The sequence below is a fragment of the Hemitrygon akajei genome, chromosome 5 (genome assembly GCF_048418815.1).
Source record: "Hemitrygon akajei chromosome 5, sHemAka1.3, whole genome shotgun sequence".
In the NCBI taxonomy this organism is placed as follows: domain Eukaryota; kingdom Metazoa; phylum Chordata; class Chondrichthyes; order Myliobatiformes; family Dasyatidae; genus Hemitrygon; species Hemitrygon akajei.
Window position 1 is genome coordinate 65,895,897 of NC_133128.1, and position 21,962 is coordinate 65,917,858.

Genomic DNA, 21,962 nt, shown 5'->3' on the forward strand with positions numbered 1-21,962 from the left:
GTTACAGCTTTTTGGAGGCCTATAGACTACTCCCAGCACTGCTTTTTTCCCTTTACTATTTCTTATTTCTACCCAAATTGTTTCGTTATCCTGATCCTTTGAGCCAATATCATTTCGCTTTATTGCAGTGATTTCTTGCTTTATTAACATAGCCACCCCACCTCCTTTTCCTTCTTGCCTGTCTCTCCTAATTGTCGAATACCCTTGTATGTTTAATTCCCAGTCCTGGTCACCCTGCAGCCATGTTTCCGTAATTGCCTCAATATCATAACCATACGTAATTATTTGTACCGTCAACTCATCAATTTTATTCCTAATACTACGTGCATTCAAATAAAGGACTTTCAAATATGTTTGACACTTATTTCATACCTTTTCCTTTTGTACAACTTTACGCTTATCTCTGTACATTCTTTCCCCTCCTGACACACTCTGTCTTTTTATTCCTCCACTTTTACCTACATCCATTACCTTCTCCATTGTCTTTTTAATTATTTGCTCTCTAGAATCCTCCCCCCCCCACGAGTTAGTTTAAAGACCTCTCTGTAGCCCTAGTTATATGATTCGCCAGGACACTAACCCCAGCCCGGTTCAGGTGAAGCCTTTCAATTTCCTTTCAATTTAGTGCAGCCTTGGCAATATAGTGACTATTTCACATTTAAGATATATCCAAATTCCTGCAAGGCCTATGAATGAATCATAGATAGAGCTACAGAATCGAAACAGGTACTTTGGCCCATAGAGTCACTACTGACCATTTAGCACCTGTTTTTTATATTGATACTAACCAAATCTATTTCATTCTCTTTACATTCCCATTAACTGTCACTTCCCCACTGATTCTACCACTCAGCTACATACTCAGGGCAAAATAAAATTAGCATAAACCCAACAATGAATAAATGTTTTAAATAATAGTCTAGCATCATAACATCAACTTGTGTAGATGAATAGCTATACCATATTTCCAAAGACATTTTGTTGTAATGCTATGAGGTAAAGAGGATTCTGAGGCCCTGTTCTGGCTCACGCTTTGAGACAGGGGTAATTGTTGTGTAGAGAGAGACCAAAAGGAGTGGAATTCGAGAAGACATGAGGCAGAAATGTAGCTTGGAGAGAAAAGGTGTGACAGGAAAGCTACCACAGTTATTTACAAGTTAGTATGTTGGCTGTTGTGTTCGTTGTGAATCGAGGAGGGCAGTGGAGTTCAAGCAAGTTCGGATCAGAGTTGCAATAATACTGCCAGAGCAGAAGGGACATCCAGATAGATGAAGGAATTTAGAAGCGGAAAGATGCAGTTTTGAGATTCAACAAATTTCAGGTGTGTTAACCATCTGAAAGTCAAGCAAATTCAGTCACATTGAAAGCTGTTGGATTCAACCTGGGTGCATGGATTGAATCGAATGCTTTGGACAACAGAGTAAACAAGGATGATATTGAGCTTGTGGATTGTGACTGCCAGGAGTAAACTCTCCAAGATTCACTTTCTGACCTTGAAGAGCAGTTGGATCATACAGCGATAGTCTTTGAGCCTTGGGGTGACAGATTTGATACCATTATATTTTTGTCATTACTGTACAACAGGAGAAACCACTGGAGATAACTGTGCACTCTCATAAGTGGCAGACATTTTAGGGGTCAGGAAAGACAAAAGTATTTTTTTAGATATTCCACAGGGCATGCCCTGTAATTGACCACATGAGCAGCTTTTTGGTATAATATCACGGACAAATATGACTAGATTCAGACATCTTATTTATTTTTTTCTCTTTAAATTCATGCTTCCTTAGAGTATCCTTAAAATAGATTTGTTTCTGGCATTGGTACAAAGATAGGAAGGAAGAATAAGTCTCTAACAATCTTTGAGTTTCTTCAATTCTGACCTCCAGTGCATAATTGATTTTACATCAATGTGCCATCAAGCTAAATTGGCTCGAAGCTCATAGACATGGAAATAGGTTCTTTGGCCCTCTGAGTGCAGACTGACCATCAATCACGCATGCACAGTAATTCTACATTAATCCTATTATTCTCATGTCTCCACATGCCCTTTAAGTAGTCTCAGATTCTGCCCCTAACCAACACACTAGATGCAATTTGCAAAGCTAATTAACCTACCAGTTTGAATGTCTTTGGGATGTTTAAAGACGAGCTCAGAGTTCCCGAAGGAAACCCAATCAGTCAAAGGGAACTGTGGGACTTCTTAATGATAGACGTCACATTTTTTTCAGGCACCGCACCTTGAAGATGTCTTGGATACTATTCAGCCTAGTGCCCATGATGGAGCTGAATAATGTTACAACTCTCTGCAGCTTATTTCAGTCCTGTGCAGTCACCCCTACCCCTAATGCAGACAGTGATGCAGCCAGTTGGCATGCTCTCCATGGTATATCTGTAGTAATTTACAAGTGTTTTAGGTGACATACCAAATCTCCTTGATCAATAAACTATTATAATTGTTTCTTCACTATGTAAAACTCCTGGAATTGAAGATACATGGTGTAATGATGTAGGGTGTACAGCTACTTGTCTGGTCAAATTGGCCTCAGCAGAACTGGGATAGATAAAAGAAATGAACAGAAATTCCAGCTCATGCCAGGACCTGATTATCCTGCATATCTGCACTCCAGCATAGCAGTTTTAGTGTTTGTGCGATGTTTCCATTGAAGCTTCTATTCAACGTCCTGCCTGCCTTAACAGTGGAAGTTCCCACAGCACTGTTCAAAGAGTAGACTTGGATCTGATCAGCATTCCTTCTTTCAGGTCTCAAATACAGATAAGCAGATAATGTTGCAGTTCTTTGTTGGACCTTTACATACAAAGAGAACTGCTGCATTTGTCTGCACCACAAGTCAAAGCTATTCATTTTATGTGGAGGGGTATGAAACATTTCTGAGACAACGGTGCGATAAGTTAAAAGCAGACCACATTTTTTTGAAATCGTGATTTGCAACCGGCGTGCCTCTGCTTATCAGGACTAGAAAGGAAGGGGGAAGAAGTCAGAATAAGGAGGTGGGGGAAGGGGAGGAGGACAAGCTGGAAGGTGACAGATGAAGTCAGGTAATTGGGGGAGGGAGGATGAAGTAGGAAGCTGGGAGGTGTTAAGTGAAAAAGGCAAAAACTGGAGATAACTGAAAAAGGCAAAGGACTGGCTTTGTTTTTCCTACTTTGTTTATGATGAAGCTGCTTTATTGTTTAAAAATTACCAGGTATTTTCAAAGTAAAATTGTGGAAATCATTCATCTGTTCTGATCAACAGAACATTAAATGAATAGAAAGCCTTGCTCTTACAGACCAAAACCATGTAAAATAAAGATAGAGTGTAGCAATTCTATCTCTAGAATTGTGCAGGACCACAATCAGGAGCTGGGGAATCAGATCTGAGATGCAACCCCAATAAAAAGGTGTAGGCTATGGAATCTTTCAGTTTGCTCACATGGGAGAAATGTAATAACTTCTTAATGCTGGTTTCCTGAATCAATTTGAAAAGTGTATGCTACTCCACTATTTAAAGAAAGATACGAGGTAAAGTGGAGAATTATAGGCCAGTTCACTCAGATCTATTGTTAAAATACTGCAGTCTATAATTAAAAATAAATATGTGTTCAACTGATCAGTGAGAGCAAGCTTTCGTTTCAACAAGGTTGGTCATGCCACATCAGAATCAGAATCAGGTTTATTATCACCGGCAGGTGACGTGACATTTGTTAACTTAGCAGCAGCAGTTCAATGCAGTACATAATCTAGCAGAGAAAAAATTAATAATAAACAAGTAAATCAATTACAGTATGCATATATTAAATAGATTTTAAAAAATGCAAAAGACAGAAATACTCTACATTTTAAAAAGTCAGGTAGTGTTCAAAGATTCAATGTCCATTTAGGAATAGGATGGCAAAGAGGAAGAAGCTGTTCCTGAATCGCTGGGTGTGTGCCTTCAGGCTTCTGTACCTCCTACCTGATGGTAACAGAAAGAAAAGGGCATGGCCTGGGTGCTGGAGGTCCTTAATAATGGACCTTCTGAGACTAAACTAAAATTTATAAAACTTATAAAACTAAATTTTATAAAAGCAGTGGAAAAGAAACATTCATGGGCTTCCAGAAGACATTTGATACATTTGGAGGACACTGTTATAATATGTTGAAGCTCAATAAATTAAAAGCAGGTTGTTGACTTGGTTAAGGTATTGGCCAGGTACCAGGTTACAAAGAATATAGACAACCCCAGGCAGTTTCTCAAATAGATGGGATATAACGACTGATAGCCCAGACATTACTTGTACTTATTAATCTCTTTATTTATGACCTAGATGCTGGACAGAGAAAGGGCTGTACTTCTAATTTTACTGATAATGTAATTATCAGTAATGCAGACATAAGTGTTAAATTAAAGGATTAAACAGATGGCAAATGTTTTTAAATGTAACTCACCATAGTTAAGAATGATATCATCTGCTTTGAAGTTTAAATGATAGATGAAAGTGCTCCCTAAGTGGTGAAAAGCAGGAAACAGTGGAGGTGCAAAGAGGGCACTTGTTCATGGATCATCAAAGTATCGTGAAGAGCTGAAGGAAAGAGTGGAGAAGGCTAACAAAACGCTGGTCATTATATCCATGGGATAATGATATAATGACTAGCAGAATGATCTTTGCCACCAAGCTGAGCTGCTAGTGACCATCCTGCTGTTACTCTTGGCCATCACTGGACCATACTCAAAGCACCAAGAACAGATCTGAACACCAGGCCTTGGGGAGATGAAATTGGGGGAAATGTAACTTAGCATGACAAAACACCTGGATCCAAAACTAAAAATTGCCGGGAGAAATATATTTTAAAAACCCGGGTGCATCCTTTGGACACAGAAGTTTATGAAATAATCCAAATGAAGTTTTGAAGGTAGTCCATGAAACTCACATGGTAGAAAGAAAATATATCCACTTGTTGAGGATTCTGTCCCATCCTCTTCTTGTAACCTATTTTCTCTCACATGCCAATACTCATCAACTCCTCTCACCCCTCAAATTTCCTGTTACCCACCTACAATGGTAAAATACATTTATAAATATGCCAACAAAACCTATTTTTCCGGTAAATGTCTGCTCTGTTTGAATGCCTCGAGATCCAGTCAAGCACTACAACTTGGCAGCTATCTCTTCGTAAAAGTAAAAACTGGAGCAAAGTGAGTGAAATGTTTGAATCAGGTTGACAAATGAAGTATAAGCAATCAGGATCTGTGTGAAGCAAAGCTTTGGCAGCTCCAAAATGACCAGCTCCAAAAAAATTATTTCACAAGAATTGGCGTAAAAATATCATGCAGATCTAAGAATGGTTGGCATGGAAACTGTAAAGTCACAGTGTAGTAAAAATGCTCAAGTACATTGTTGTTGCTGACCGGAAGTGTTTAAATCTACATCTGACTCTGTTACATACAGGAATGTGGATATCGGACACTGACACAGGGCAATGAAGTGAAAATATTTGTCATTCTCATATTTAACACTTCTCAGTTTTGAAGGACACAAAAAAATTACAGGAATGATTGTTTTGAGTGGATTAATATCTGAATAAAATGGAGGGTTCAAGAATTTTGCACACCACCACAGAAAGATAACACAAAGCTGGTTTATGTTAAGTGCAAGTGACCAACATCCTACATATACAAATTGTCTCAGATGATGTTTTGTCTTAGTGATTTATCTTTGATCAATGATTACAGATATTGAAACTTCTGCTGTACTTTTTACAAACAATGTGAATAAAACATCAACAATAAAAAATACCCACCTGCATTTGTAATTGAATGTGGCATGACTCCAGAGATACAAAGATCTGCATGTGTAATTTATGGAACTGTCAACAAAATCATGTTATGTCTAAAAATCAGAGATTTATGTCAATGGCTTACAGGACAATTTAAATTCCTAAACATTAAGCAGCCTTACCATCATATCTCATACTCCATTCCTTATGCCTACATTTTCCCCAACTCTGTTCATCTGCTTGTCAATTTCGTGATTTTATAAAGGACACCCTTGTAAGTGTTGTAAGTGAGCCAGCTCAGGAAAGAAATATTAGAGAAGTTTCCTGAATCTCATTCTTATCAGTCCTGTGTAGAAATGGCTTCAGTAACATTCACTATACTTAGAGAAGTTGGCTGCTATCTGAAGCAGGGTAACATGGGTGAGTTGCCTGAATTCAGAGCACCTTTAAATCAGAGAAAAGAGGCAAAAAAAAAGGGGGGGGGAGAAGTGCTGAGTAATTTGACCCAGAACAATAAAATGCTTCTGAAGAATTGTAAGAGGGATTTAAATAATTTCTTGAGTCACAATAGAAACAGGGTGGCAGGGTAACCAAGCTTATCAGGGAGGTGTAAAGAGAGCTCTATCTAAATACCTTGCAAGCTTGTACCTGCACATTTAAGAAGTAAAACAAGTCAAGAAACAGTAATCTGTTAGAACCAATTGAGCAAAAACTGCCTGAGGGAGATGTGCAGATCAAAAGCAGAGTTCAACTTCAGGAAACACTCCCTCTGTTGAAGGAGTTAGAACATTGCAGCAACGGTTTCAATTTCCTATTTGGAAACGTGCATCATATATTCTACAACAAACATACAATGCTGAAAATGCTTGGTATGTTTTATTTTAGTTTTCTGTGTTAAGCAAGAATATCTCCAGCTTTGGTTACCAGCCTAACTGCATTCTTTCACTAACTCCAACATATCAAAAGATGGCAGGTCATGTTCCTAGACAAGCCCCAAAAAGATTAATTTCACTCCACAGAAGGTTTTAGAAAGTACAAAGTAAATTTATTATCAAAGCACATATATGTTACCTTGAGATTCATTTTCCTGCAGGCATTTCCAAGAAAAATAAAGAAATACCACAGAATTTACAGAATATTACACAAAGACTAACAACCAATGTGCAAAAGAAGACAAACTATGCCAATAAAAGACAATGCTGAGAACTTTAATTATGAAGAGGCCATCAAAGTGAGTCTGTAGGTTATAGAAACAGTTCAGAGCTGTAGTGAGTGAAGTTACCATACCGGATCAGAAACCTGATGGTTGTAGGGTAAATATTGTCTCCGAACCGAGAGGTGTGGGACCGAAGAATTCTGTACCTCCTGCCTGGTGTTAGTAGTGAGAGGAGAGCATGGCATGGAAGGTGGGGTTCTTTGATGATGAATGCCACTTCCTTGTGTCAGTGGTCAAACAGAGTGAGGATGCTCACTCCTGTGCATCTATGGAAGGTTGTCTAAGTTTTTTGTGACATGCTGAATCTACACAAACTTCTAAGAAAGTAGAAGTACAGTTGTGCCTTTTTCTGATGGCATTTAAGTGTTGGGCCCAGGACAGATCATCTGATATGTTAACACCAAGGAATTTAAAGCTACTGACATTCTCCACCTCTGATCAAATAAGAGACCATCTGCAGATGCTGGAAATCCAAGCAACACACACAAAATGCTGGAGAAACTGGGCAGACCTGAAACGTTGAATGTACTTTTTTCTACAGATCTGCCTGGCCTGCTGAGTTCCTCCAGCATTTTGTGTGTCTGGCTCACGGACTTCCAGCTTCTTGGAATCAATAATTATTGACTGATTACTAGTCAATAAGCAGCTCTTTTGTTTTGCTAAAGTTAACTAAGAGGTTGTTGTTTTGGTATCATATAAACAGATTTTCAATCTTCTTCTTATATACTGATTTGTCACTACCTTCAATTTGGTGAATAAAAGTCGTGTTGTCAGCAAACTAAAATATGGCATTGGAGTTGTACTTAACCATGCAATCATTGGTATAAAGTGAGTACAGCAGGGGGCTACGCATACAGCCCTGTAGTGCATCTGTGCAGATGGTGAGTGTGGAGGAAATATTGTTGCCAATCTGTACTAACTGGGGTCTGTTGCACAGGGAGGAAATTGAAATTTAAATTGCACAGGGAGGTATCAAGGCCCAGGTCTTATAGCTTAGTGAAGAATTTTGATAGGACAGTGTTGAATGCTGAGCTGTAGCCAACAAAGAGGCTGAGTGATGGCAGATGGAGTTTAATGCTGATAAGTGTGAGGTGCTACATTTTGGTAGGAATAATCCAAATAGGACATACATGGTAAATGGTGGGCATTGAAGAATGCAGTAGAACAGAGTGATCTAGGAATAATGGTGCATAGTTCCCTGAAGGTGGAATCTGATGTGGATAGGGTGGTGAAGAAAGCTTTTGGTATGCTGGACTTTATAAATCAGAGTATTGAATATAGGAGTTAGAATGTAATGTAAATTGTACAAGGCGTTGGTAAGGCCAAATTTGGAGTATTGTGTACAGTTCTGGTCACCGAATTATAGGAAAGATGTCAACAAAATAGAGAGAGTACAGGGAAGATTTACTAGAATGTTACCTGGGTTTCAGCACCTAAGTTACAGGGAAAGGTTGAACAAGTTACATCTTTATTCTTTGGACCATAGAAGGTTGAGGGGGGACTTGATAGAGGTATTTAAAATTATGAGGGGGAATAGATAGAGTTGATGTGGATAGGCTTTTTCCATTGAGAGTAGGGGAGAATCAAACAAGAGGACATGAGTTTAGAGTTAGGGGGCTAAAGTTTAAGGGTAACACGAGGGGGAATTTCTTTACTCAGAGAGTGGTAGCTGCGTGGAACGAGCTTCCAGTAGAAGTGGTAGAGGCAGGTTCGGTATTGTCATTTAAAGTAAAATTGGATAGGTATGTGGACAGGAAAGGAATAGAAGGTTATGGTCTGAGTGCGGGCCAGTGGGACTAGGTGAGAGTAAGCGTTCGGCACGGACTAGAAGGGCCGAGATGGCCTGTTTCCGTGCTGTAATTGTTATTTGGTTCTCAGAGCATCTTGACATAGCAGCTTCATTGTCCAGGTACAAAAGTCTGAAGTATTTTTAAAGATAATGACTTCTTTCAGGGCCAATTCCTACACTGAAGATTAACAGCTCAACTTGTCTCTGCTTAACTGCTGTATAATACTAAAACACTGCTTCATTAAAACCATTTAGCCTTCCTATTCGTGTGGTGACAGATTTTAAATTTGACATAAAGTTTGCAGACAAAATTACCAGGAGGTAGGAAGCTGGAGGGTGGTACTGTAAACTCTGCAACATATTCCTGAAGTAAATGCAAATCTCAAAACCCATGAATACTACTTTTGCAAAGTAAGATCAGTGCCACTTTCTGCTGGCTTGTTGCCATGGCAACAGCAGGCACATGATACTCAACAGGCTTGCTCCAATCTCGTATTAGACTCAAAGGTTTAAGAGTGGGGCAGGGGCAATCCAGACAGCAAAGCATTGAGCATGCATTAGATCCATACATCAGGACGACTGCAATAAGAAACTGCAATGAACAGCATCGAGAATTTCAAGATGGAGCCAGTTTCATGAAAGCCTAATGTAGAATGAAGAACATGAAGGTGCAGGTACAGGCCCTTTGGTCTGCAATGTCTGTGTCAAGCATCATGCCCATCTAAACTCATCCCATCTGCTTTCCCCTCTGTCCCCTGCCTGTTCATGTCTATAAATGTCTCTTAAATGTCTTCATTGTATCTGCATTCACCTCTGACCCCAGCCATGTGTTTGAGACAACAACTACTCTCTGTGTAACAAATAAATGCCCCACACAACTCCATTAAACATTCCTCCCTCACCTTAAACCCCCGCCATCAAGGATCTGACTTCTCCAAACTGGGGAAAATTCTCTGATATAGCCTCAAGACTGGATGTTGCTTCCAAAAAAGACATCAGCTCAAACAATCCCAGAAATAAGTTCAAGTATCCCAGTTAGAAATACTACCAGACAAAACTGGAAAGTCAATGATAGAGGAGGCATAGTTGCAGCTTCTCCTGGTGTATAAGTGAGCTGTGATGACGTTCACTGTAATTGGAGAATATTCTACTTTTACAGGCAGGGGCATGAGAATGTGCAATCCCTTAGTAAAATATCAGAAAACTCAGCCTCAATAGTGTGGCAGGCCTCAATGCCAAGCAAGAAACATCTTCCTATAAATCCCGTTGAGAGTTGTCTGGTCTATCTCATTAAACCAGAATAGGGACTGAGTGGTAGTCGATGCAGGATGCAGAACGATGCTGGACACTGTTTGCATCGGTACTTCTTCAAGGATTGTATGATCAGAGATGAGGTTGCATCCTTGTCATGCAGAAACCTCACCAAAAATACCATACTAGTGGGTTTTCAGTGCAAATTTACAACACTGCACAGTTAATTGTATGAGAGTTATGCATTTAATGTACTCATCTTGGCTTTCATACCACAGAAAGCAGCTCTGTGACTAAATCAAGATATGGAAATTTGCTCAATGTTTGTTAACTGGCAAAGAAGCAAAAACAGAAATCATCAGTAACAACTTTGTTTACATGTGTTACGAAGTGCAGCATGGGAATACTTGACTAAAGTGACACAGAAAGTTATAATAATCAGGACATAAATGTTCACATAAAGGGCATCTTCATGAAAAAGCCACAATGTGAGAATGTCTAGCGGTGGCATTGCAGGATCTGTGTAGCTGAAGTTCTGGTTGTCAACAGTGCAGCAAAAGAAACTTGTGAAACAGGTGATAATTGGAGGATTTCTGGGTTCTTCAAAGTTTGTGGGGCCAGAGGTTAGGTGACATTCTTGGCAAGAGCATCAGAGATCTGAAACTAAGGATGAGAACTTAAAGTTTGAGGCTTTATTGAGCATGGAGTCAATGAAGGGCACTAAAGTCTATGGGATGGTGCAAATTAGAATGCTGAGAACAGAGATTTAGATAGATATAATTTCAAGAAGGCTAGTTGTGCGTGGTTCAGTATACAAGATGACAAAGAGAAGTTTGTTGTTATGAATTATTGTTGTTGCTCGTTATCTTGTGATGGAGCAGAAGGAAGCCGTTTCCTGCTTGTGACCTTTATGATTTTATATGATAGAAAAGTACACAAAGATACATGAAGAAAAGATCAATTTCCACACAGGAAGATACTATTATCAAATCCTTACCCTATTAAAATAATGACAAAGCTTCACGTACATTTGAGTGTTTACTCATTGTGAGTGTAAATAGAAAAGGTTTAACATTCCAAAGGTAGGAAAAAAGGAGAGCTTTTAAATTTAGCCCTTTCACATGCAAAGGTTTCAGATTAAGCCGGTAGCCAGGAACATTTTGAAATGTGGGAAAGCTGAGCTGAAGTGATGATTGATAAAACAGCAACGGTATTGGAACATCTTTTATCCACGTGAAACAAATTTAAGAATTAAGCAGGTTGCAGGGTTTTGACCTGAATCACTGACAATTGCTTTCCCCTCACAGATGCTGCTTGACATGCTGAGTTCTTCCACCATATTGTCTGTTGCTCCAGATTCCAGAATCAGTAGCAGCTTGTCTCTCCATGGATCCAATTTTTGCCTTGAAATCATTTTTCAATGTGCACTACAAGATGCTGGGGACATGTCAGCATGGTACTTAGCCCAACAGGCGCTTCAGGGTAACTAGTGAAATCATGAGAATTGTAGGGCAATGATGATTTTCCACCCTGGTTAACATATTACCTAGCTTTCTTAACTGATAGATGAGATCTAAACAGGTTGACTATTCACAAATGCTACAGAATTCTTTTCTTTATTATCTGATACAAAAATGCTAAGCCAACACAATTCATGCAGGCAATTCAGACCATGAAAATAGATATGTAGTGATACGAGAAAAGCAGGAGACTGTAAGAATTGTCAGATTAAAATATTATAACAGATCCTTTCATGGTGTGTCATGACCCAAGAACAAAGCTCAAGGAACCAGCTTGACAAACTTCACAGTCCAATGCTAGAAGTTCAATGGCACCTGTCAAACTAAAAATGGTTTGATTTGTGCCAGAATAAATCCCAGGAGGGCAAACGCCAATGTATTGTATGGCAATAGAAGAGCTTCATTGAGGAAAAATCAAGACATCCGAGGTAAGTGCTGGATCCATTTGGGCATTGCAGGGTTGTAAGCAGATCACAGGGGGACTTGGGATACGGTGGTCAGGAATTGGGAAGGGGTGGTATTACTGGATTGTAAGGATAAGGGTGCATGTAGCGGGACCTGAATGAGGCTGGAGAATCTGGGCATAAGGCAAGGCCAGGGATGTGGAGAGGTTGAAGGAGAGGTCGGGATGACACGGCGAAGCACATTGAGTCCTTTAAAGTTTGATAGTCATCAGACCACGATCAGAGGGGTGGATGTGAGTTTGGAGTTTATAGAGGGATAAGGTCAGCTGATTTTAGATGTTTCCAGACAACACATGTGCTTGGGATTTGTGCGGATTCTTTTTGTCAGTACTGTATTGTGGTCGGGGAGTTGGGGTGTTTGTGAACTGTGTGTGTGATTTGTAGGAACAGACAGTTAAGCACATTAGTTGCCTGAAATAGTTTCCCAGTGTTACAACTCCTTGGGTTTGCAGTCCAGATAAAGGGTTGTGACCTGAAATAGCCACTGTCCACTTCCTCCATGGATGACTCACATCTACAACATCCAGCATCAATATTCTCTTGTGTCCGCAATCTTTTCGCTTAGCCTGATCTTCTTTAAGTAGTGTAAAAACAGATCTTGCATGACTGCCATGTCCTGCTTCTTCACTGGAGGCTTTTAGAATACACAGGCCATGCAAGAACATACAAACATCATGTGATTGTCTTTCAGATACGCAAACCATGGCATTGGACGTCACTGATCAATTCCAGCCTCCTTCCTTCTTTGTTGTGTCAAATGCACAAAACTCACAGCAAGTCTCCAATTCTCTTTCCTGTTTTCATAATCCTTTAAAGCAATCTCCCTTTAAGCAACGTACTTCTAAATCAACTTAATGAACTACAGATTTCATGATCTTCTGAAGGACTCGGCAGACTTAACTCTCAAGCAAGCAGATACACCACTTTTAAGTGGATGAAGGTTCATCGTCACAGGTTAAGATGTGCTAGCTGGTCCCCTGAGATGCAGTTGATTTATAGCTGTGGAAAGGTCTGAGAGTGTAATTTTAATCAGAATCAGGTTTATTATCACCGGCATGTGACATGAAATTTATTAATTTAGCAGCAGCAGTTCAATGTAATATATAATCTAGCAGAGAGAAAATAATAATAATAATAATAAATAAAATTAATAATAAATAAACAAGTCAATTACGTACAACGAATAGATTAAAAAACACGCAAAAACAGAAATACTGTATATTTAAAAAATGTGAGGTAGTGTCCAAAGCTTCAATGTCCATTTAGGAATCGGATGACAGAGGGGAAGAAGCTGTTCCTGGATTGCTGAGTGTGTACCTTCAGGCTTCTGTATCTCCTACCTGATGGTAACAGTGAGAAAGGGGCATGACCTGGGTGTTGGAGGTTCTTAATAATGGATGCTGCCTTTCTGAGACACCGCTCCCTAAAGATGTCCTGGGTATTTTGTAGGCTAGTACCCAAGATGGAGCTGACTAGATTTACAACTTTCTGCAGCTTTTTTCAGTCCTGTGCAGTAGCCCCTCCAAACCAGACAGTGATGCAGCCTGTCAGAATGTTCTCCATGGTACAACTACAGAAGTTTTTGAGTGTATTTGTTGGCATGCCAAATCTCTTCAAACTCCTAATGAAGTATAGCCGCTGTCTTGCCTTCTTTATAACTACATCGATGTGTTGGGGCAAGGTTAGATCCTTAGAGATCTTGACACCAAGGAACTTCAGGCTGTTCACTCTCTCCACTTCTGATCCCTCTGTGAGGATTGGTATGTGTTCCTTCGTCTTACCCTTTCTGAAGTCCACAATCAGCTCTTTCATCTTACTGACGTTGAGGGCCAGGTTGTTGCTGCGGCACCATTCCATTAGTTGGCATATCTCACTCTTATACGCCCTCTCGTCACCACCTGAGATTCTACCAACAATGGTTGTCGCGTCAGCAAATTTATATATGGTGTCTGAGCCATGCCTAGCCACTCAGTCAAGCGTATATAGAGAGTAGAGCAATGGGCTAAGTACACACCCCTGAGGTGCACCAGTGTTGCTCGTCAGTGAGGAGGATATATTATCACCAATCTGCACAGACTGTGGTCTTCCAGTTACGAAGTCGAGGATCCAATTGTAGAGGGAGGTACAGAGGCGCAGGTTCTGCAACTACTCAATCAGGATTGTGGGAATGATGGTATTAAATGCCGAGGTATAGTCAATGAACAGCATCCTGACATAGGTGTTTATGTTGTCTAGGTGGTCTAAAGCCATGCGGAGAGCCATTCAGATTGGATCTGCTGTTGACCTATTGTGGCAATAGGCAAAATGCAATGGGTCCAGATCCTTGCTGAGGCAGGAGTTCAGTCTAGTCGTAACCAGCCTCTCAAAGCATGTCATCACTGTTGATGTGAGTGCTACCGGGCGATAGTCATTAATCATTACCGATATAACCTTCCACAAACATCAGTGATCTAAACAACAAAGGTGCATCTCTGTTGGCTCAGTTAAGTTCATAGGATTATACAGCATGGGAAACAGGCCCTTTGGCCCAACTAGTCCAAGCTGACTAAGAAATCCCAAACATCTGCAAATATGCTTTCAATCACCAAACCATCAAACTTGGCTTGATGATAAGTGAGAATCAAACATCCAAACAAACACAACACTAAGACACCAGTGCAAAATAGGTTAATTTTCTCCAAACTAAGATTTACAAAAACTGATTCTTCCATCAATACATATACATTGGATGGTCCAAGGTCACCCCAATGAAATATGTAAGTGTTGATCAACAAACTACTGATGGTTTACCTTGTTATTTTTACTTTGTTATTTGTGGGAGGTTGTTGTGTGCACTGCTGCTTGGATGTTGCCGGGATTGGAGAGTGTGCCTTATGAGAACAGGTTGAGTGAACTTGGTCTTTTCTCCTTGGAGCAACGGAGGATGAGAGGGAATCTGATAGAGGTGTATAAGACGATGAGAGGCTTGATCATGTGGATAGCCAGGGGCTTTCTTCCCAGGGCTGAAATGGCTAACGTAAGGTGGCATAGCTTTAAGGTGCTTGGAAGTAGGTACAAGGGGGATGTAAGAGGTAAATTTTTCACCCTGAGAGTGGTGGGTGCGTGGAATGCACTGTCAGTGATAGTGGTAGAGGTGGATACAATAGGGTCATTTATTCTTAGACAGGTACATGGAGCTGAGAAAAATAGAAGGTAATGCGGTGGGGAAACTCCAAGCAGTTTCTGAAGTAGGTTACATGGTTGGTACAACATTGTAGGCTGAAAGGCCTGTAATGTGCTGTAGATCTCTATGTTTCTGTCTGCTTCAAAAGTGCTTCATCGGCTGTAGAGCACTTTGGGGCATCCTGAATCCTTCTTGACTCAGCCAGGGATTGCTAGTGCTTCCAAAGATAAGCAATATGGAAAATGGCCATATCTCCTTCCCTGCAGCTGTCACCTACCAATCCCCACTGTTAGTGTGAATGCAGTCAAGTTATCTCTGAATATCAACAGCCTGTCATCATCAACAAGTAGTCCAATGAGCTATCAGTATTCTGCTCTCAAATCCAGATAAACATTGAATATCTGTGTGAGATGGGCAATTCCTTTAGAAAAGCATCACCAGCAAACACTTGAATTGTTTGGATCAGGAGAGGAGGGAACAAACAAGTACATTATTGAAGAGAAAAAAAAATACTGTGCCAAGCATTTGTAAATACCAGCCTTTGTTAAAATGCCAACATCAAACTCTTGAACAGTGAGGTGTACAACTACATCTGCTTAAAATGCAAACCTTTTAACATCAGCACAAATTGATCAACAAGTAAAAAGACATTTTCAAAAATTTCAGCCTTTCACTATACAGAAGCAAGAAATGGATTTGACAGGTTTCCTCTGTGGAGTCTTTACAAGGGCATTTATTTTGTTCTGCTTCCAGAAGGTTGTCCCTACTGATAAACATGGCTCACTAATGGAATGCTATGAGAAAACATGGAACTAACTGAGCAGCTGCTATTGGGCTTGTACATTGTGAACTCACCTGTAAGAGTTTCCACCTTGTGTTCAGATCGTCCAGCTGATTTAGATTGTATGGGGATAGTTGGAGATCAGGTGGCACGAACTTAGAAGCGAGATCATTCATATGAGTCACATTCTCTGACATGGGAGCGATTTCTCCTCTGAAAGCCTGGATTGAAAAGAAAATTTAAAAAATTATTTTTCCTGCTCTCTTTGTAAAATTAAATTTCCTTAGATTTACAAAGGCATTATATAAGATAAATGCAAAGATAATTACATGAAAAAGAGAGAGCAATTGGAATAGATATCAACTAATGTATGCTTTCTAATACAATCACTCCAAGATCATATATAAATCCAAAGCAATATTTTGAAAGGTAGTCAGCTTTTTTATTGAGATGGGTATGGAGCAGATGTGAAATAATTTAATACAAATTCGTTACAGCAATGGAGATGCAGAAACAGCATAGTGGTTCCTTCTCCAAGTGTTCAAATTAAATTTCCAGCTATATCTTTAAACAACCACATCTCAGAGCTGTTCCACATATAACTTCTTCACTATTATAGAGGAAAAAATGAAGAGGGGAAGTATTTGAAGGTCTTGAAAAAAATGAATAGTCTTTTATTTTCAGATGATATTGTGCATTAAACATTCATCTCTACTGATGTGACAAAATAGTCCAAGATTACCTTTTTAAACAGAAAATGATAAACAGACCCTGCCCATAATAACATACCCTCATTCTGTTTAAACAGAGGAAAGAGTAGCATGTCTGAATGACATTCTGTTCAAATTTGAATTGATTTTCATTATTCATCTTAATTAAACAAGAAATGTTTTTATTCAAGCTCTTTCTGCTGTGTGCTCCCCCAACAGTGACTAAAGATTTAAGCTGCATGTGTGATACAGAAAATTTGAATTTTGAATACAAAGACATGCCCTTTAAGGGCACACCCAAGGGTTTAACAACTAATTAGGTACTTTTGAAGTGTCATTACTGTTGAAATAGCATGTGCATAAATTTGGTGTGCTGGAGGGGACAGGTACACAAGTTAGTCTCACTTGCTAAATAATTATTGGCGGAGTTGGCCTATGCCTCAGTCAGGAAACCCTTGTACTTTATTTGGATAGAGATACCAAAAAGCAACAGGAGAAGGCCACTTACATTATTCAAACTATATAAATATGCATTATACAACATTAAAAGCGAAGGATGTTACAAAACATGTGTGAACAAGCTTACATAAACAATACTATATTGACCAAATAAATAATATATTTTTTGGTTGAGGAATTGGAATTGATTTATTATTCTCACACACACTGAGGTACAGTGAAATATTTGTCTTGCATATTTCTTTTTCAGCTCAATTCATTGCATAGTGCACTGAGGTTGGATAAGGTAAAACAAAAGCAGAAGAAAGTGTAACAGTTACAGAGAAAGTCCAGTTGCAGGAAGGTGCAAGGCCATATAGACTGTTAAGTCAAGAGTACATCTTATCATACCCAAGGGTATTTTTCACCTAGCAGCCCAGTCGAATTGGGAACGAGAAAGAAGGCGACTCACAGGTCCGTGAGTGAAGTTTAAGAAAGGAGCATTGGCGGGCTTTCAGCATTTTCTAGCACCCCAGTCAGATAGGGAACACCAGAGAATGCTATTCACAGGTCCATGAGTGAGGTTTATAAAAGAAGCGCTTGCTGAATTTCTGTGTTCCAGCGGTTCAATCAAATCATGATTTATTAGCAAGGGCAAATAAAAATAAGGCAGGGAGAAGTGGAGTGGCAATTGTGTAAGTGGACCAGTGTTGGAGTGAGGAGGTTTTAGCTTATCAGGCTTGGGTGAGGTAAGTTTCTGCAAAGTTTCTCCTTCCTCTTCATTCTGCCTCTGTTATGGATAGTGCTGTGAGGATGGCTCCTGGGAGTGTGCTGTGCTCTTTGTGAGAAGTTGGAGTTCTGGGAAACCTCCAGCCTCCTGGACAACCACATCTGCACCAGCTCCTCACAGAACGTGTTAAGGAGCTGGAGCTGCAGCTCAATGACCTTTGGCTCGTTCGGCCGACAGGTACCTGGGTGACTGTTGTTGTGGTTTTTCGTGCCTTACAAATGACCAAGAGATGCAGAAGATTCTTCAAGAAGGGTTAAACTTTAATTTGCAAATCAAAGCTGAGACAGTCATTGAGCTAGTCGCTGATTGCCCCTCGATCCCCGGACACTGCAGCTTTTATAGCAATCTCTAGTTGCATACTGCACGTACATCATGTCCCTTTTGTTCCTATCAATTGGCTTAATCATGTTTTAATCTACATCTCTTAGCTACCTCTCATTAACACACCATTGTCTTCCACATTTTTAAGACTTCGGTCTCCTACCAAATTGGATACATGCATAGAAAATAATAGTCCTAGGATTATGTGACTTAATTATGTTCTAATCTACATCTCTTAGCTACCTTTCTTTAACACACCATTGTCTTCTACATTTTTAAGACTTCGGTCTCCTATCAAATTGGATACATGCATAGAAAATAATAAACTCAGAACTGAGCAATGTTCTAATCTACATTTCTCTAGTTCTTTAGCTACCTCTCATTAACACACCATTGTCTTCTACATTCCTAAGATTTCATTCTACTAAATTGAGTACATGCATAGCAAATAACTGACTTCATAGTTAAAGTTTATACTTTTATACTCCAATACTGTCAGGAGATGGAAAGGAAATAAGCAGCCAGTGTAGAGTACCCTGTCAAGGTTACTCTACACTGGCAAGGCATTTGACAAGGTCCCTCACGAGAGACTCATCCAAAAAGTCATGAGGCATGGGATAAGTGGAACCTTGGCTGTTTGGTTAAAAAATTGGCTTAAAGGAAGAAAGCAGAGGGTAGTTGTGGAAGGAAAGTATTCTGCCTGGAGGTCGGTAACCAGTGGAGTGCCGCAGGGATCTGTCCTGGGACCCCTGCTATTTGTGATTTTTATAAATGACCTGGATGTAGAGGTGGAAGGATGGGTGAGTAAGTTTGCGGATGACACGAAGATTGGAGGAGTTGTGGATGGTGCTGTAGGTTGTCGAAGGTTACAAAAGGATATTGACAGGCTGCAGAGTTGGGCAGAAAAATGGCAGATGGAGTTCAATCCGGACAAGTGTGAGGTGATGCATTTTGGAAGGACAAACCAGAAGACTGAGTACAGGATTAATGGTCAGTTACTTAAGAGTGTGGATGAACAAAGGGACCTTGCGGTTCAAATCCATACATCCCCCAGGTCGCTGCACAGGTTGATAGGGTAGTTAAGACGGCCTATGGGATGCTAGGCTTCATTAACAGAGGGATTAAGTTCAAGAGTAAAGAGGTCATGTTGCAACTCTACAAATCTCTGGTGAGACTGCACTCAGAATATTGTGATCAATTCTGGTCACCTCATTATAGGAAGGATGTGGAAGCTCTGGAGAGGGTGCAGAGGAGATTTACCAGGATGTTGCCTGGATTGGAGAACAAGTCATATGAAGCAAGGTTAACACAGCTGGGACTTTTCTCTTTGGAGCGTAGAAGAATGAGAGGGGACTTGATAGAGGTCTACAAGATTATGAGAGGCATAGATAGGGTGGATAGTCAGTACCTGTTTCCCAGGGTACCAATAGCAAACACCAGAGGGCATATGTACAAAATTAAGGGAGGGAAGTTTAGGGGAGACATCAGGGCTAAGTTTTTTCATAGAGGGTTGTGAGTGCCTGGAATGACTTGCCAGGGATGGTGGTGGAGGCTAAAACATTAGGGATATTTAAGAGCCTCTTGGACAAGCACATGGATGAAAGGAAAATACAGGGTTATGGGGTAGAGTGGGTTTAGTACCTTTTTTAAGGATTATATGGATCGGCACAACATGGAGGGCTGAAAGGCCTGTACTGTGCTGTAATGTTCCATGGTTCTAGTACCCCTGTGGCCATTTCCCTCAATAAAAAGTACTACTGTGGACACCGTTGGGGGAAACAACTTACCAGGGGAAAAACCGCAGTGATTGGGTCTCTGACACTGGGTCTGGTGCTGTGGCTCAGAATGAAGGGGAGGAGAAGAGGACTGCAGTTGTGATCGAGGATTCCATAGTCATGAGATTCTGTGGACATGATAGAGACACACAGATGATATGTTGTTTCCCAGGTGCCAGGGTCAGGGTCATCTCAGATTGGGTCCACAACATTCTAAGGGAGAAGGGTGAGCAGTCAGAAGTCTTGGTACATATTGGTACCAATGACATAGGTAGGAAAAGTGAGGAGGTCCTGAAGAGTGAATGTAGGGAGCTAGGTAGAAAACTGAAAAGCAGGATCTCCAGGGTAGTAATCTCTGGATTGCTGCCTGTGTCACACACCAGTGAGGGCAAGAATAAGATGATTTTAAGATGAATGCGTGCCTGAGGAACTGGTGAAGATGGCAGAGGTTCAGGTTTCTGGATCACTGGGATCTCTCCTGGGGAAGGAATGACCTGTACAAAAGGGGAAGGTTATACCTGGATGTGAGGGGGATGAATATCCTTGCGGGTAAGTTCGGTAGAACTGTTGGGAAGAGGTTAAATTGATTTGTCAGGGGGATGGGAACCAGAGTGATAGTGCTAAGGATGGGGCAGTTCATATACAAGCAGATGCAGTGTGTAGTGAGACTGTTAGGAAGGACAGGCAGGTGATAAGGCAAAATTGCAGTTATTGGATTGAGTTGCAGTGTAACAGCGAGACAAAATCAAAAAAGGTGATGAATATAGGACTATACTTGAATGCACGCAGTATACAAAATAAGGTAGATGATATTGTAGCGCAGCTAGAGATTGGCAGGTATGATGTTTTGGGCATCACTGAGTTGTGGCTGAAAGAAGATTAGAGTTGGGAGCTTATCATTTAAGGTCACACATTGTACCGAAAGGAAATCAAATCTTTAGAAAGAGGTGACATAGAATCAGAAGATGTAGAACCATTGTGGATTGAGTTAAGGAACTGCATGACTGCAAGGTTAGAAAGACCCTGATATATACAGGCTTCCAAAACAGTAGCCAGGATGTGGACTACAAATTACAATGGGTGATAGAGAATTCATGTCAAAAGAGCAATGTTACACTAGTCATGGGGGATTTCAATATGCAGGTAGATTGGGAAAATCAAGTTGTGCTGATTTTGGATCCCGAGAGAGAATTTGTAGGATGCCTATGAAATGGCTACTTAGAGCAGCTTGTGGTTGAGCCCACTAAAGATCAGCTATTCTGGATTGGGTGTTGTGTAATGAACAGTATTTGATTAGGGAGCTTTAGGTAAAGGAATCCTTAGGTACCAGTGATCATAATACAACAGGATTCACCTGCAATTTGAGAGAGAAAAGCTAAATTTAGATGTATCAATATTACAGTGGTGTGTTGAGAATTACAGAGGCATCAGAGAGAAGCTGGCCGAAGTTGTTTGGAAGGGGACACTAGCAGGGATGACGCAGAGCAGCAATGGTTGGAGTTTCTGGGAGCAATTCAGAAGGTGCATTATAGATGCATCCCAAAGATGAAGTATTCTAAAGACAGGATGACAGAAAACTACCATAAAAGCAAAAGAGAGGGTATATAATACAGCAAAAATTAGAGGGAAGTTAGAGGATTGGGAAGCCATTAAAAGCAAACAGAAGGCAACTAAAAAGCCAAAAGGAGTGAAAAGATGAAATATGAAGGTAAGATGGCCAATAATATCAAAAAGGATAGCAAAGTTTTTTTTTCAGATATATAAAGAATAAAATAAAGGCAAGAGTAGATATTTTCCCAATAGAAAATGACATTAGAGACAATGACAATGACATTGGGGGACAAGGAAATGGCAGATGAACTGAGTAAGTATTTTGCAGCAGTCCTCACTGTAGAAGACGCTAGCAGTATGCCGCATGTTTGAGAGTGTCAAAGGGCACAAAAGTGCAGTTGCTATTACTAGGGAGAAGATGCTTGGAAAGTTG

The 21,962-nt window shown here is 40.3% G+C and overlaps 1 protein-coding gene across 10 annotated transcripts in view; it reads right to left on the reverse strand.

Moving 5' to 3' along the window:
- dmd (dystrophin) overlaps positions 1–21,962 on the reverse strand; it is a 1,932,045-nt gene that overhangs the window by 173,603 nt on the left and 1,736,480 nt on the right. For all 10 annotated transcript variants that reach the window (XM_073045659.1, XM_073045653.1, XM_073045656.1 and 7 more), the window contains one exon: positions 16,019–16,165. In XM_073045659.1, coding sequence (XP_072901760.1) covers positions 16,019–16,165 — 147 coding nt within the window. The remainder of the gene's footprint in view (positions 1–16,018; positions 16,166–21,962) is intronic.